At 39.8% G+C, this 15,583-nt stretch overlaps 1 protein-coding gene across 1 annotated transcript; it reads right to left on the bottom strand.

Annotated features, from left to right (window-relative positions):
• Window positions 1-1,561: 1,561 nt before the first annotated feature.
• On the bottom strand, window positions 1,562-11,973 carry LOC100643523 (serine/arginine repetitive matrix protein 2). The gene is made up of 15 exons (XM_048405569.1): window positions 11,955-11,973; window positions 10,817-10,839; window positions 10,403-10,501; window positions 10,091-10,330; window positions 9,439-10,011; window positions 9,247-9,366; window positions 8,847-9,157; window positions 8,249-8,774; window positions 7,988-8,182; window positions 7,796-7,912; window positions 7,399-7,709; window positions 6,989-7,326; window positions 6,728-6,896; window positions 2,145-6,218; window positions 1,562-2,049 (listed from the first exon to the last, which is right to left on the bottom strand). The coding sequence occupies exons 1-14, from the start codon at window positions 11,971-11,973 to the stop codon at window positions 2,171-2,173; spliced, it is 7,089 nt and encodes a 2,362-aa protein (XP_048261526.1). The 3' UTR covers window positions 1,562-2,049; window positions 2,145-2,170.
• Between the last annotated feature and the right edge of the window lie 3,610 nt (window positions 11,974-15,583).

The following is a 15,583-nucleotide window of genomic DNA, read 5'->3' as shown; positions in this document are numbered from 1 at the left end:
AGTTATTGTAGACATTCCCTATTATTGTCTCCGCTTATTGTAAGTATTTACAATAGGATAATTGAATTTGGGCACAGTATTTTCTTTTTTTGATCAATCCGCCTTTTCTAGCAATCGTGAGTAAATCCAGAAGATATAAGATATTGAACAAAATTGTCAACATCAATGAAGATTGTTCTGAAGAGATCTCCGAAGAAGATCAATATGAATTAGGCCAAAGCGAAGCTGACAGCGAAAGTTCTGAATACACTGAAAGTGGAGAGATAGAAGGATCTTCGGATAGTGAAGAGGAAAACTTTTTGAAAGTGCGTCGTAACAAGAAAAGGATGCGTATTTTTTCTAGTTCTGACTCCGAAGATGAAACGACGAGCATTCCAAGCACATCCCAAAATGTAACGGGTAAAATTGAAATTGCAATTGACGGGACACAGTGGATAAAATTGATAGCAGGCGGATCTAGAGGTAGGACGCCCGTTCGTATCATATTTAAGGATATCACAGAGCCTGCTGGCTATGCTAAGAGAAATATTATGTCGGGTTGTGTAACTAGTGCTTTCGAATTGATAATTGACAGACACATAATGGAACACATAAAAGAACACTGAAACCGAGGCGCATCGAGTTTTGAGAAAAGACGAACAATCACAATTGCTGAGTTACGAGTTTTCTAGGATATGAAATGAGATCATTGAAAGTCTCCGAAAGATTATAAACAGATAAATTTGCGCTGATATCCGAAATGTGGAACAGATTTATAAGTAATAGCCAGGCTTGTTACAAGCAATATGAAAATATCTCAATAGATGAACAATTATTTCCAACGAAAGTCCAATGCAAGTTTACGCAATATATGCCGAATAAGCCTCATAAATTTAGCATTAAGTGTTGGCTTGCAGTTGACGTCCAAACAAAACATATTTTGAATGGTTTCCCTTATATGGGGAAAGATCCCTTCGTTTTCCTCAAATTTATATAAATCAGAAAACTGCACGCTTACTGTGTATAAAAGTAAACCTAACGTAAAAGTCCTCCTTCTAAGCACCAAACATAGAGGTATACAAGTAGAAGACAATTATAAACATGTTCCAGAAACCATTGCTTTTTATAATAAAACAAAGTTTGGTGTGGACGTCGTTGACCAAACTGCATGCAAACATAGTGTGAAAGCAGGAAGTTTCCGATGCTCCATTCAAGTATTTTTTCAATATTTTGGATTTGGTAGCGATAAACGCATGGATATTATGCAAAGAGTGCACCGGATTGAAAATATCCCGAAAGGAGTACCGTTAGAACATATAATGCTCTATCAGACGATCTAGATGAATGTCTAGTAGAAAAAATTGAATTAAAAAGCATTATAAATATGTTGTTAAGTTGATTGACTGTTGAACATAATTATTAATGACAACGTAATGACATATGAAGTGGCACCAATGTTATTAACCTCTACAAAACTTTGATTATTTGTTTCATGTAACTGTCTTTATTAATACATGAAAAAACTTTAATCGTGCATATATAAAATATTTTAATTGTGTAATACATTTCAGAGAGACATAATGAAACCGTCAGTTTTTATAATCTTTTATTTATCATTTTTTATATAAAACAATACGTTGGTTGTTAACACAACCTTAACATTTCTTTTATGTTAAACAATGTAAGTGTATAATAACAATTAAAACTATTTGCTTATCATACAAAATATCAACAGATAACTAGTCAAAATTAAAACGGTTTATACAATGAACTAGATAAAATATGAAATCGTAATAATTTTACATAAAATTACCTTACATCGTAAAGTAATACTTCGTTTTAAATACAATGTGAAGAACATAAACACACGGTTTCGACTAAAACTACGAGGTGTTTTTATACCCCCCGAACATAAACCAAATATTCAATTGTCGGAGATATTACGTCCGAAACACTGAAGTCGCTCCATCTAGAGATCGTTTAAACTGCGCTTCGATAAACGATAATTCGCAATTACTCATAAGTTCGAACGATTGCCAATTGCCGCGCCCCATCTTGACGCCAACAGTCCTGTTTCAATTCGAACGGTTCTTTCAAACTTGTGTTAACAAATATATCGCGAAAGTTATATATATATATTTCATTTATATAAATTTAGTTCTTACAAAAAGTACGTAATCCAAGATTCTTTTCATTTACTTTTCCGATTCACTTGGGCTGCGATTTCGAGAACCATTTCCTTTGACCGTGAGCCGGAACGCGATCTAAATCTTGACACAAATTTAAATTTTGATCGGCTTCTGCTTCTTGATATACATCCCTCCGACTGTGAACCACTCCTTGATCCAGATCTTGATCTTAACCTTGATCGCGAAGCTACATTTCTGGAACCACTAGGAGACCATGATCTCGATCGTGCACTAACTGCAGAGTCTAATCTCGATCGTGCGTTAGCTGCAGAACCCGATCTCGATCGTGCGCTAGCTACAGAACCCGAGTTTGATCGTGCACTAGATGGAGATCCCCAACTTGATAGCATACTAACTACAGATCCCCAACTTGATAGTATACTACCTATAGATCTCTGTCTCGATGATACACTACCCGCAGATTCCCGTCCGCAAAGAGCACTACGTGTAGAGCCTGATCTCGATCGTGCGCTAGCTACAGAACCCGAGACTGATCGTGCGCTAACTACAGATCCTGATCTCGAACGTGCGCTACGTGCAGAGCCTACACTCGGTCGTACACTATCTGCAGAACCCGATCTTGATTGTGCGCCAGCTGCAAAACCCGGGCTTGTTCGTGCACTAGGTAGAGATCCACAACTTGATAGCATACTAACTATAGATCCCAAACTTGATAGTATACTACTTATAGATCTCTGTCTCGATAATACACTAACTGCAGATTCCCATCCGCAAAGAGCACTACGTGCAGAACCTGAGCCTGACCGTGCATTAGCTACAGATCTCGATCTCGAACGTACACTAGGTGCAGAGCGTGATCTCGATCGTGCACGAGCTACAGATCCCGATCTCGAACGTACATTAGGTGCAGAACCTGATCTCGATCGTGCACGAGCTACAGATCCCGATCTCGAACGTACACTACGTACAGAGCCTGATCTCGATTGTACACGAGCTACAGATCCCAATCTCGAACGTACACTACGTGCAGGGCCTGATCTCAATCGTACGCCAGCTACAGAACCCGAGTTTAATCGTGCGCTAACTGCAGATCCTAATCTCGAACGTGCGCTGCGTGCAGAGCCTGATTTCGATCGTACGCCAGCTACAGAACCCGAGTTTGATCGTGCACTAGCTACAGGTCCCCGTCTCAAAAGTGCACTACGTGCAGAGTCTAATCTCGATCGCGCACCAGCTACGGAACCCGAGGTTGATCGTGCGCTAACTGCAGATCCTGATCTCAAACGTGCACTACTTGCAGTGCCTAATCTCGATCGCGCGCCAGCTACAGAACTCGAGTTTGATCGTGCACTAGCTACAAATCCCGATCTCGAATGTGCACTGCGTGCAGAGCCTGATCTCAATCGTGCGCTAGCTACAGAACCCGATCTCGATCGCACGCCAGCTGCAGAACCTGATCTCGAACGTGCACTACGTGCAGAGCCTGATCTCAATCGTGCGCTAGCTACAGAACCCGATCTCCATCGCACGCCAGCTGCAGAACCTGAGCTTGACCGTGCATTAGCTGCAGATCCCGATCTCGAACGTACACTACGTGCAGAGCCTGATCTTGATCGTGCGCTAGCTACAGAACCCGAGACTGATCGTGCGCTAACTGCAGATCCTGGTCTCGAACGTGCACTACGTGCAGAGCCTAATCTCGATCGTGCACGGGCTGCAGGTCCCCGTCTCAAAAGTGCACTACGTGCAGAGTCTAATCTCGATCGCGCACCAGCTACGGAACCCGAGGTTGATCGTGCGCTAACTGCAGATCCTGTTCTCAAACGTGCACTACTTGCAGTGCCTAATCTCGATCGCGCGCCAGCTACAGAACCCGAGCTTGATCGCGCGCCAGCTGCAGAACCTGATCTCGAACGTGCACTACTTGCAGTGCCTAATCTCGATCGCGCGCCAGCTACAGAACTCGAGTTTGATCGTGCACTAGCTACAAATCCCGATCTCGAATGTGCACTGCGTGCAGAGCCTGATCTCAATCGTGCGCTAGCTACAGAACCCGATCTCGATCGCACGCCAGCTGCAGAACCTGATCTCGAACGTGCAATACGTGCAGAGCCTGATCTCAATCGTGCGCTAGCTACAGAACCCGATCTCCATCGCACGCCAGCTGCAGAACCTGAGCTTGACCGTGCATTAGCTGCAGATCCCGATCTCGAACGTGCACTGCGTGCAGAGCCTGATCTCAATCGTGCGCTAGCTACAGAACCCGATCTCGATCGCACGCCAGCTGCAGAACCTGATCTCGAACGTGCATTAACTGCAGAACCTGATCTCGAACGTGCACTGCGTGCAGAGCCTGATCTCAATCGTGCGCTAGCTACAGAACCCGATCTCCATCGCACGCCAGCTGCAGAACCTGAGCTTGACCGTGCATTAGCTGCAGATCCCGATCTCGAATGTGCACTACGTGCAGAGCCTGATCTTGATCGTGCGCTAGCTACAGAACCCGATCTCGATCGCGCGCCAGCTGCAGAATCTGATCTCGAGCGTGCACTACGTGCAGAGCCTGATCTCGATCGTGCGCTAGCTACAGAACCCGATCTCGATCGCGCGCCAGCTGCAGAACCTGAGCTTGACCGTGCATTAGTTGCAGAACCTGATCTCGAACGTGCACTACGTGCAGAGCCTGATCTCGATCGCGCGCCAGCTGCAGAACCTGAGCTTGACCGTGCATTAGCTGCAGAACCTGATCTCGAACGTGCACTACGTGCAGAGCCTGATCTCGATCGTGCGCTAGCTACAGAACCCGATCTCGATCGCGCGCCAGCTGCAGAATCTGATCTCGAGCGTGCACTACGTGCAGAGCGTGATCTCGATCGTGCGCTAGCTACAGAACCCGATCTCGATCGCGCGCCAGCTGCAGAACCTGAGCTTGACCGTGCGTTAGCTGCAGAACCTGATCTCGAACGTGCACTACGTGCAGAGCCTGATCTCGATCGTTCGCTAGCTACAGAACCCGATCTCGATCGCGCGCCAGCTGCAGAATCTGATCTCGAGCGTGCACTACGTGCAGATCCTGATCTCGATCGCGCGCCAGCTACAGAACCCGATCTCGATCGCGCGCCAGCTGCAGAATCTGATCTCGAGCGTGCACTACGTGCAGAGCCTGATCTCGATCGTGCGCTAGCTACAGAACCCGATCTCGATCGCGCGCCAGCTACAGAACCTGAGCTTGACCGTGCATTAGCTACAGATCCCGATCTCGAACGTACACTACGTGCAGAGCCTGATCTCGATCGTGCGCTAGCTACAGAACCCGAGACTGATCGTGCGCTAACTGCAGATCCTGATCTCAAACGTGCACTACTTGCAGTGCCTAATCTCGATCGCGCGCCAGCTACAGAACCCGAGCTTGATCGCGCGCCAGCTGCAGAACCTGATCTCCAACGTGCACTACGTGCAGAGCCTGATCTCGATCGTGCGCTAGCTACAATACCCGATCTCGATCGCGCGCCAGCTGCAGAACCTGAGCTTGACCGTGCATTAGCTGCAGATTCCGATCTCGAACGTACACTACGTGCAGAGCCTGATCTCGATCGTGCGCTAGCTATAGGACCCGAGTTTGGTCGTGCGCTAACTGCAGATCCTGATCTCGAACGTGGACTACTTGCAGAGCCTGCTCTCGGTCGTATATTATCTGCAGAACTCGATCTTGATCGTGCACTAGCTGTAAATCCCGACCTTGATCTTGGCTGCGATCCACTTTTTTCCGAACCACTACTTGATTTTGATCGCAATTTACTCTTCCACGATCCTGATTTTGAGCGTGAACCACTTTTCGCTGAAACGGATCTTGATCTCGGCGGACTTTTCGACCGCGATTGACTTCTCGACTTGGAACCTGAACGAGATCTAAATGGTGAACGAAATACGGATCGAGGTTGAAGTTCTGATCGCAATCGTGAGCTACTTCTAGAACGGCTTCTAAATTTCGATCTGGAACTAGACCTGGATGTTGGTGTACTGGATTCTTGTGAGTCATACATAATTCGTCTATTTATGCGTACGCGACCTTCGTTACGGCTTTCACCTCTAAAAAACAAATTAACAACTCCATTAATTTATTTATTACACACCTCAGTATATTATATTCATGTAGCGGTACATGAGTCAACGTGGTGTTGATTGGCTAGGTTCAAAGGTAAACGAACTCCGGACAAATTATTATCACCGTTATTTGTAATCATCAACCGGATTTGCATTTAAACTTTTTGTAATACTACCGGTCGATACAAATAGACGAACATGCTCTCTAGGATGATTAGTATAACGAACCAGTATAGCGAATAAGTATAGCGAATCAGTATAGCGAATCATTCTAGCGAGTCATTATAGCGAATCATACAGTCGAATAACAAGCGTAGAGTTGAACAGTAGCACTGAGTGAGCGACGATAACGACCGGCATACACTATCTCTGTACTTGTACTTAAAGTGATTTTAATATACACTAACTATTACAATTTTATCACTCGTCTCTTTAATAAACCAACCAACACATATAATAAACCACCTCATTCTCATAAAATGAATGATCCTTACCTGCTGGCAATTTTAGTACCTCCTGAATTGCTATCAGATTTGTTCATTGATATAATTTCCTTCGATAAAGGCATCTTTCCTGTTGCAATCTTAGCTGTACTTTTCTGAAATGCTCTGTCTTTCTTAATAATCCCTTTTCTCCCACGTTTCGGCTTGGATCGATCACTTTCTGGACCTCAATATTGCGAAATAAAATATATATTTTTTGAAAAACGCAGATTAATGACGCGTATAATCGAAGATCATGAAATACTATCTTACCATTTTCTCCATTCCCCATTTTTTTCTCGCGCATTCCTTTATCCTTGCCCCTTTTTTCTTTATGTTCGCCACTTGCTTTTCTTTTGCGTTTCTTTTTTCTACGAGTTTTCTCGCAACCTTCCTCACTTTCAGAACCACCATTGTCACTAACGTATTGATCAGTGCGTGCTTTTCTTCCTTTCCCTCTAGGTCTTTTTGGAGGCATTGCAGCGATTACCAAAACGTTCTTTGTCTTTTCAACGTACTCTTGACGTTTCTGTATCATTTCCTCTTCTTTTTGTCGTCGCATTTCTTCAGATTTCCGTTTTTCTTCCGTTTGTCGAATTTTAAATACTTGTCTATACATTAATACAAGATCATTATTATGGTGTTTGATGTATTCCATATGCTAATTATGTTCATATAATTACCTTTCTTCTTCTTGTTTTCTCTTAAGTATTTTTTCTTCCTCGTCCAATCGTCTAGCTCTGGCAACATGATATTGCGCTTGCGATAAAAGATCTTGACAGCTCCCTGCTTCTGCGTTCGCAAGTTGCCGTATTTTATCACCATGCCTTGATAGATATTGGAAGTATTTATGTGAGAGTGCCAATTCGCGAACTGCCTCGAGCACAGTTGTTAATGTGGATCTCGCATCCTTCAAAGTTTGTATCGCTAGACATTGAAGGACAAATGCAATATTGTATAACAAAACAGTGTCCTGTGGAGCTACTCTTATTCCCTAAATTGATATAATGAAATTGATTAGTTATTCTTTCTTAATCAATATTAACGATATCAGAGCATGACACAATGTTTTTCGCTCACCTTTAATAATGTCAATTTTGCTTCTTTTAATTTACCAGCTTTAAAGTAAGCTCTTCCAAGATATTGCAAAACTTCGACATCATGGTATTTATAGAACTTCCGAAGGCAGTTTATATACTGTAAAAAAATATATTTTATAAAATAGTTGCCGAAACATTATCATATCGTATTACATACAAAACGGAAAGTTACCATTTGGATAGCGTTAAAGAATTGTTGTTGCTCTACATAAATGTGCGCAATATTCAACCATACATCGGGAAATTTTGCTGTTGCATCTCGAACTTGAGCAAAAATATCTCTAGCTTCATTTACATAACCTTTATGCGCCAGTACAGCTCCTATTCCATTTGCAGCCCAAATATTTTTAGGATTGTTTCGCAAAACCTATGAATTTCAATATCTATATATGTATATACAAATAGGAAGATTTATTTTTTTTTAGTATCATACCTTTTTATACATAGCCAATGCTCTTTTTTGATATTTCTTGTCTCGATTTTTACCTTTTTTATCTTGATACAACGTTTCCAACCAAATGTTACCCAAAGCAATCAAAGAATAGGCATCGGTACTTGTTTCTGGTTCGTTTATAATTCTTTCGAATTTCTTCTGGGCAAGACCCCATTGCATTTTAGACAAATGTAAGTTACCCATAAGAATCCATGCATCTGGGTGCCTGCTATTTATGCTTAAAGCATCCTTAAACCAATCAAACGCTTCATAAATTTCTCCTTTATCTCGAGCCATACAGCCAAGTCGTAAATAACAATCTATATAGTTTGGATGTTTCTTTAAAATGGCTCTGTATAATTTTTCTGCTTCATCAAATATGCATAAAGCTTCGTTTAAACGAGCCAAATTATATTTTGTCGTAACTGTAATTGAGTTATAGTATACAGGATCGTGTAAGGCATCAGCTTCAGAACGCATTAAAGATACCTCCAAATTTTTCTTAGCTTCTTCTAAGTTTCCAAGTCTATGATAAAGTAATAAATTTTAGCCTTAATAGCGGATAAAATAGATTAAAATAAGGAAATATGAAACATACCTATAATGTAGAGCACCAACATTGTTTAGAATTTCTGATGGTATATCTGTCTGGTTTTGTTCTTTTAAAATCCTAATTACCGTACCATATACATTTAAGGCGGCTTTATGGTCACTTTCCTCCAATATTTGAGCCAATTCAATCCATGCTTCAATATCATCCGGAAATTGTTCAGTTACTTTCCGAAGGTAGTTTTTAGCAATATCGCGTTTGGATTGAGAACCTGAATTTGCGTAAAGAGATCCAAGAATTTTCATTGTTTCACAATTATCTGGATGAACTTCCAACACTTTTTCGAAACATTGTTCTGCCTGTGATTTAAAAACAGTGTATGTAAAATTTATTAGTTTTACCCTATCATATATAGTACATAATAATATATATAACACGTAATGCTTACTTTTTCTACATCATCACGATAAATATACATTTGACCTAAGCCAAAGTGTGGTAATACAAAAGTTGGAGACGCAAATTGTATGGCCTGATAGTAATATTGAAACGCTTGGTTATACTTACCCTGAAATAGTTAAATTATTTTTCAAAATTTTAAGTATGTATGTATGTAATCTTACTTATATCGTATACTTACTTCGATATGAAATACTCTGGCTAATTGATAGCAACTTTCTGCACGTATAACATCGTTTTCAGTATTGTGAAATGCATGGAGGGCTAAGTTGTGTACTTTGTTATAGTTCTTTTTAAAGAAAAAATGATTTGCCAAATGATTCAACACCGTGGAATTAGTCGGATCAATGATATAAGCTTTCGATAACATTTGAATACCAGTTCTGATACTATCAGGCTGTTGTTCATTCAGTTGCATAATTGAAAGTCCAACTAATGCTCCAACACATTGGCCATCTAACTGTAAAGCTCTTTCAAATGCTAAACGAGCTTTTTCCTGATTATTTAATTTCATAAAACAATGCCCCATCCCCAACCTCACAGCAGCTGGACAATTTGGATTTATTCTCAATGCCTTTTTATAAAAGGCAAGAGCACCTCTGTAATTTTTTCTGTTAAACGCTACGCATGCTTTTCCTAATAGGCAAGGAATATTGTTTGGAGACAGATTTAATATAAAATTAAATTGGTTATCAGCCTGATTCATCTTATCCCTTTCCAGAAGGCATAAATAAGCTCTGCTAAGTATATGATTCTGTAGCACAAGAAAGTGTTATATAAATAATACATAAATATTTTCAAGCATCAAATAAAATACTAGAAATGATATATACCTGGTCATACATAACAATCTCATCTGCATTTGTATGTAATTGGGCAGCTTTTGTAAATAGATGTCTCTTTTTTACTTTATTCTTTTCTCTGTTGGCTTCCTGCATATAACATGCAGCCAACATATCGAGCACACGTATTTGATCTTGTTCATTGCCACGGTAATCAACACTAGCATTGTCCCGAGAAGATTGAAGTACTTTAATGAAATCTTCGATTCTGTGTTGTTTGTAATAGTCAAGCTATAATGAAATACAATACGTTTAATGTCTTGTAGCTTTTCTATTATATCTATTATAATTCGAGATACCTACGGCCAAACTGACCCAAACATTAAGTTGTGCATGTCCTTGACGTAAAGTACCAAGAACCTCATCTACTTCTGGTAATTGATCCAGGTCTAATTCGATTACCTAATAAAATGTAATTTAATATATTAAAAAAATTAACCAGCGAAATATGGTGATGGATTTAAGTAGACAAAAAGTGGATAAAAGATTTGTAGAGGACTTGTGTAGAGGAAGTTTGATCGGTGAGATTTACTAGATGTTATTGCTCGTTGTCGTAACCGTCGAATATATTTAAAATACTGAATTAGTATACAGTATAGAGTATAAGAGTATAAATCGCAAAGTAAAATTGCTAATTAATACTCAGCAAATGCTCGCTCGATAACTCGGTAGATAGTCGATACAGAAAGATACTTGTAGATAGTGATAGATACTAACTCTAATAATAACTCGAATAATAACTCAGATAATAACTACCCGTTCGCGAACGCGTCCGTTTATTTATACTGGTCGGGGGAAAGTCGAAAAATTCAAATTCGTCTTTATTCGACAGTTACATGTAGCGGCGACATTGTTTTGCCCGGAGTTTATTTATCATTACGTTTCATGCGTCAAGGCTGTGTCAATGTCCCGAGGCAAAACAACAGCATGATTTGAATTGTCCTCTAACTCATGTGCCGCTACAGATTCAATTTCAATTAACAAATGTCTAATGTTTAACATTTTACTGTACATGACATAAATGGGAAACATATTGGAAACAATATGAACAAAATAAGATCAAAAAATTAGTCTAAAATTATGCGATGAAAACAAATATGAAACAATAGTAATTTATATTTCATATCGAGGACAAATTTCAAGATATTTAAAGAACGGATAAAGAACCATCCGTTTCCCATCAAAACAAGCCAGGGATTAAATCGTCGATTAACAATCTGTAACGATGCTCGATTAATTACGACCAGCGGTTTCGTTTCATCGAGCGAACGAAATTGCACGAATGCAATCGAACGCACGCGCGAATTAATTCGTTCCCGGAAGCAGGTATCGAGATTACGTGGCCAATCGACTCTGACGTTATCGAACCGATCGAATAATTGATAAGTAACAATTTTAGTCTCGCGGTTTCGACAAAAACTTTCCATTTAACAGACTGCAGAGATGTTAGTACACATTATTTACAGTCAACATTGTGGTTTCAGAAGTTATCGAGTAAGTAAAGGATCAATGTATTTGCTTTGGATAGAGTTGATTTTGAACCTTTCTGTTGTTAACAACTAGACTGCGAACGTTTGTGCAATTTCTTATTTTTATCGACACAACGAAAGAAATGGAACTTGAGCAGAAATTTTGTTAATCCAACGAACATCATATCTCATATATTTTCGCATATCACGCGTATTATGCACCTTCTTGCACCATCAAACTTCCCATAAATGCGTTAAACAGTCTGTTAGCCAAACAAATTTCCTATCGCCAAGGAACAATCCATCGGTATTAATCGGTATTAAATATCTTCGTCAAATATTTGGACATAAGAATGATAAATTCTTGAAAATTTATTTATACAAACCTATGAAATTCACAACCATTCTACAAGATTCTTTTTTTTTTTAATAAAACAGAGACAACTGGAATCGAAATTTGTTCCTGAATCAGGAATTTGTTCCTGAAATATTAATATCGAATCTTCCTGATATCAAAGCTTCGTTGTTTTTCATCCTTTAGAAATATGTCCACGAACGTTGCAAGTCACCTAGCTCGAGTCAGAAAGCGAATTCTCGTGGACGACGAGAAGAGGTGGCCGAGAAGCCGCAGGCCCCGTCTTGATAAAGGAGTTAAACCGGCTTAATTACCGCGTTACTCGGTTTAAACTAATTACGCGTTTGCCGACAACCACAAATTCTCGAGGCGCAACCTAGCGGGTCGGCATTGTGGCCGAATCCGCAGAGCGACCCTTCTTTATTATGCCGCCATAACCGCTCGTAATTCTACGCGGTACCATTTATACCGTGCTCTTCGTAGCTACAACTGTTGATTCGAGCTTGCTAATCGAGAAACCGGCTCGAGAATTTCAGCTGACGCAACCTGAAGGAGCGTAATTTCTTCTTTTTATTTTCGTTTCGAGGATTAAAGATGGAGGATGAAGCGGAGGAATGATTAAGCGCCTAGTGGATTCTCTGTAGAACGGAAAAGAGATTGTAATTTATGGTTGAAATTTTTGTGGCTCGATCGAATGGATGTAATTAAGAAGTTTTTGTAATATCGCATGTACATTTTCATTAGCTCCTGCTATTGCAGGAAAATCGTTGTAATCGGGGACAAGCATTATAAGTTTATGGTTGAAAAGTAGGAAGATCATTGCCCTTTTTGACTGGTTAATTGCGAAGAAAATCGATGTGATGCCTAAGAGAATGAAACGAGCGAAGAGTGGAATCGGTTTTTGTAAATATCGCGCATATATCTTCGTTAGTTAAAGAGTTGAGAAAAATTGTTGCAATTAGAGCAATTGTTATAATTTTATGATTGAAAAGAAAGAGGATCATTGTCTTTTTTTATTGTTTAATTACAAAGAAAATTGATGCGAAGCGTGAGAGAGTGAAACGAGTGTAACGATAGAATCAGTGTTCTCACAAATCAGTTACACACCCGAAGAAACTTATTGCAATATATTTATGGCAATTTGTATCGTTCCATTAGGAAGATTCAACGTGATTTGATTGTAGACAACGACTTGTTTAAATCTACGATAATCACATGATAATTTTGATGATCTAGTTAAGAAGGCTAACTAAATCAGTTGTTCATTGATCAGTCGATACAATCTCAAAAACCATTCTATCAAGAGAATTCCAAAATCCCGAATAACGGAAACATCATCAACACGGTCATAAATCACTTAATTCACACGGTGCCTATCGTCTAACGAATAAATTCCAAATACGAGGATGCTTTCATTATCGAAACACAGGAAGAATACACTGATGTTCACAGGTTACACGATTCGCAGCGATATTTATCTGGCTCTCTGCCATGCGCCATCGCGTTTCCCAGTGGTTTCCGGTGTCGGGAACATTTTTCACTGTCCCGTTAAGGGAATTCTAAGCAAAGAAAATTTAATGGCATAATATATGCAGGAAGTAATATTATAAAATTATAATTAACATAGCCGCTCGTGTGAGCACGCTAAACGCATTATAATAGTATTTCAGTTTACGAGACATCCCTGTTCATGAGACGTGCAACATTGTTGGTGCGCGCAGACGGGCGCCCAACCCTTACAGCCTGGTAATTTCGTGTTACGACGATGCAGTGCTTAACGATTATGAAGCTCTCTCTCTCTCTCTCTCTCTCTCTCTCTTTCTCTCTCGTCTAGCGTTACGGAAATTCCGGAATTTTTTCCGCCCTACACGAGGGAGGGAATGGCAAGCGAATTTTGACAAAGAACTCAACCATCCCTGCTCCCAGTACTTTATCGACGTTATTATGTTATATAATTACGATACACGACACGGGCTGAAAAGCGAAATTTAGTTTTTAATACAGTTCCTTTATTACGTTGAGGAACGCTCCTCGCTATATGCAAAATCCATTTAATTACCCTTTGTTCTAGTAAAAGAAAAAAGAAACAGATACGAAAAGGAATAATAGAGTAATTTACTTTTTTAATCAAGCTATGCTACGCTAATGAAAAGCATCCTCTGAATCGCCTTTTATCGTATTACGTTAAAAGCCAGCTATTTCGACTTGTTTTGGAAACATTGTAGATTTGTTTGGAAGAAAATTCCTCTATTTAACGAATAGGGCATGATCACTTTTGCCTTGGTTATTATCTTTGTACGGTATAATCGACACAGTTTGAGCGAATGAAAGAATAAATCCAAAAATTAAAGTCATTCTTCAACTACTTGCTAGAAATTCGTAATTAACTATTCGTAATTAAATCTAATGAAATTTATATGTTTGTCGTAGAATTATCTCGTTACTCGACGATTTCTCTCTTTGGTAAATTGGAAATTTGATAGTGGACACCGCTGATTATAAACTGATATTCGAATCCATTGCACGAAAATAACACGTCTTCTATCTTATAAGTGACAGACTAATACTTTAATCGAGACATGGAAAAATGCATAATGAGACAACACAGATTTTGTGATATCAAAGCTAAGTTGTTGCTATTATTATCAGAAATGAAATATTAACAACGAGTTGCTAATTGCAGTCGTATCAACGACGACAAATGCAAAGCAGGAAAATACCGCGTTTGAATGTCTACTACCAAGCGAAAGTTTATCAAAACGAGGGAAGATCGTTAAAAGAGGGGAAACAGAAAGATCTAAAAATGTGAGAATCTGCTCGTAGGGAGCGTAGGTTCGCGGTATTTTAATATCGCCCACTTTGTGCGGTGGAAACAAAGTTATGGAAATAGAGAATGAAGGGAAAATAGAAGGGAAATGCACTCGAGCAATTAAAGCGTTGCGCGGAGAACAGTTTCATTTAACGACGCGCGCGCGCGTGCTTCCCCCTTTTGTTCCAGATGTCAAGAATGTCCTGTGGTGAAGCCGACGTTCCTTTGCGGAAGCGATAATCGCACATACAGTTCGCCATGCCGACTGGAATACCACAATTGCATCCACCACACGTCAGTTCGCATCGCCTGCAAAGGATTCTGCCCCTGCAAAGGTGAGGATCGCGTGTATCTCGTCGCGGAAACGTTTTCTAAACGCTGGAAATCGGTGTCAGTGGGTTCGAGCTCGCGTGAACATCGTTCTTGCGTATCAAACTGCTTATGGAACAAGCCTTGTTGCAAATTAAAAGGTAAAACAGGCGATACGGATAGAACAGATGTTGCTATTTGGTCAATGAATTTGAACGGAAGGAAAATTTGGAATAATAGAATATTAGAGAAATTAGAGATCGAGTATTGTTTCGTTTAGTTCCGTTATTATTTTGGTAAAATTCCATCAACTTTGAAAACGAATCTAATCTATTGAGACGAAGGATTTGTATACGAGATTCTTGGTAAAAATTCAGTTGTATATGAAAAGACCAATTTTAGGATTCAATATATTGGCAATCGATTTTATATTTTTTAAACTTCCACTTTTTTAGTTTGATTTCGAGTCGAAGTACGTTATTTATGTCTTTACCTATGTCTTTTGTATTTTGTATATTATTACAAACGAATCGGTGGATTAT

This window comes from Bombus terrestris, chromosome 4, assembly GCF_910591885.1.
Source record: "Bombus terrestris chromosome 4, iyBomTerr1.2, whole genome shotgun sequence".
NCBI classification, from domain to species: domain Eukaryota; kingdom Metazoa; phylum Arthropoda; class Insecta; order Hymenoptera; family Apidae; genus Bombus; species Bombus terrestris.
This window is presented reverse-complemented; position numbering and strand designations above follow the sequence as displayed.

Excerpts from the sequence above, each read along its gene's own strand:
- LOC100643523 (XM_048405569.1), bottom strand. Across the intron at positions 7,913-7,987 it reads TCTTTAACGCTATCCAAATG|TATATAAACTGCCTTCGGAA; the intron begins GTAACTTTCCGT and ends ATTTTTTTACAG. Across the intron at positions 6,897-6,988 it reads AATGGGGAATGGAGAAAATG|AAAGTGATCGATCCAAGCCG; the intron begins GTAAGATAGTAT and ends ATTGAGGTCCAG.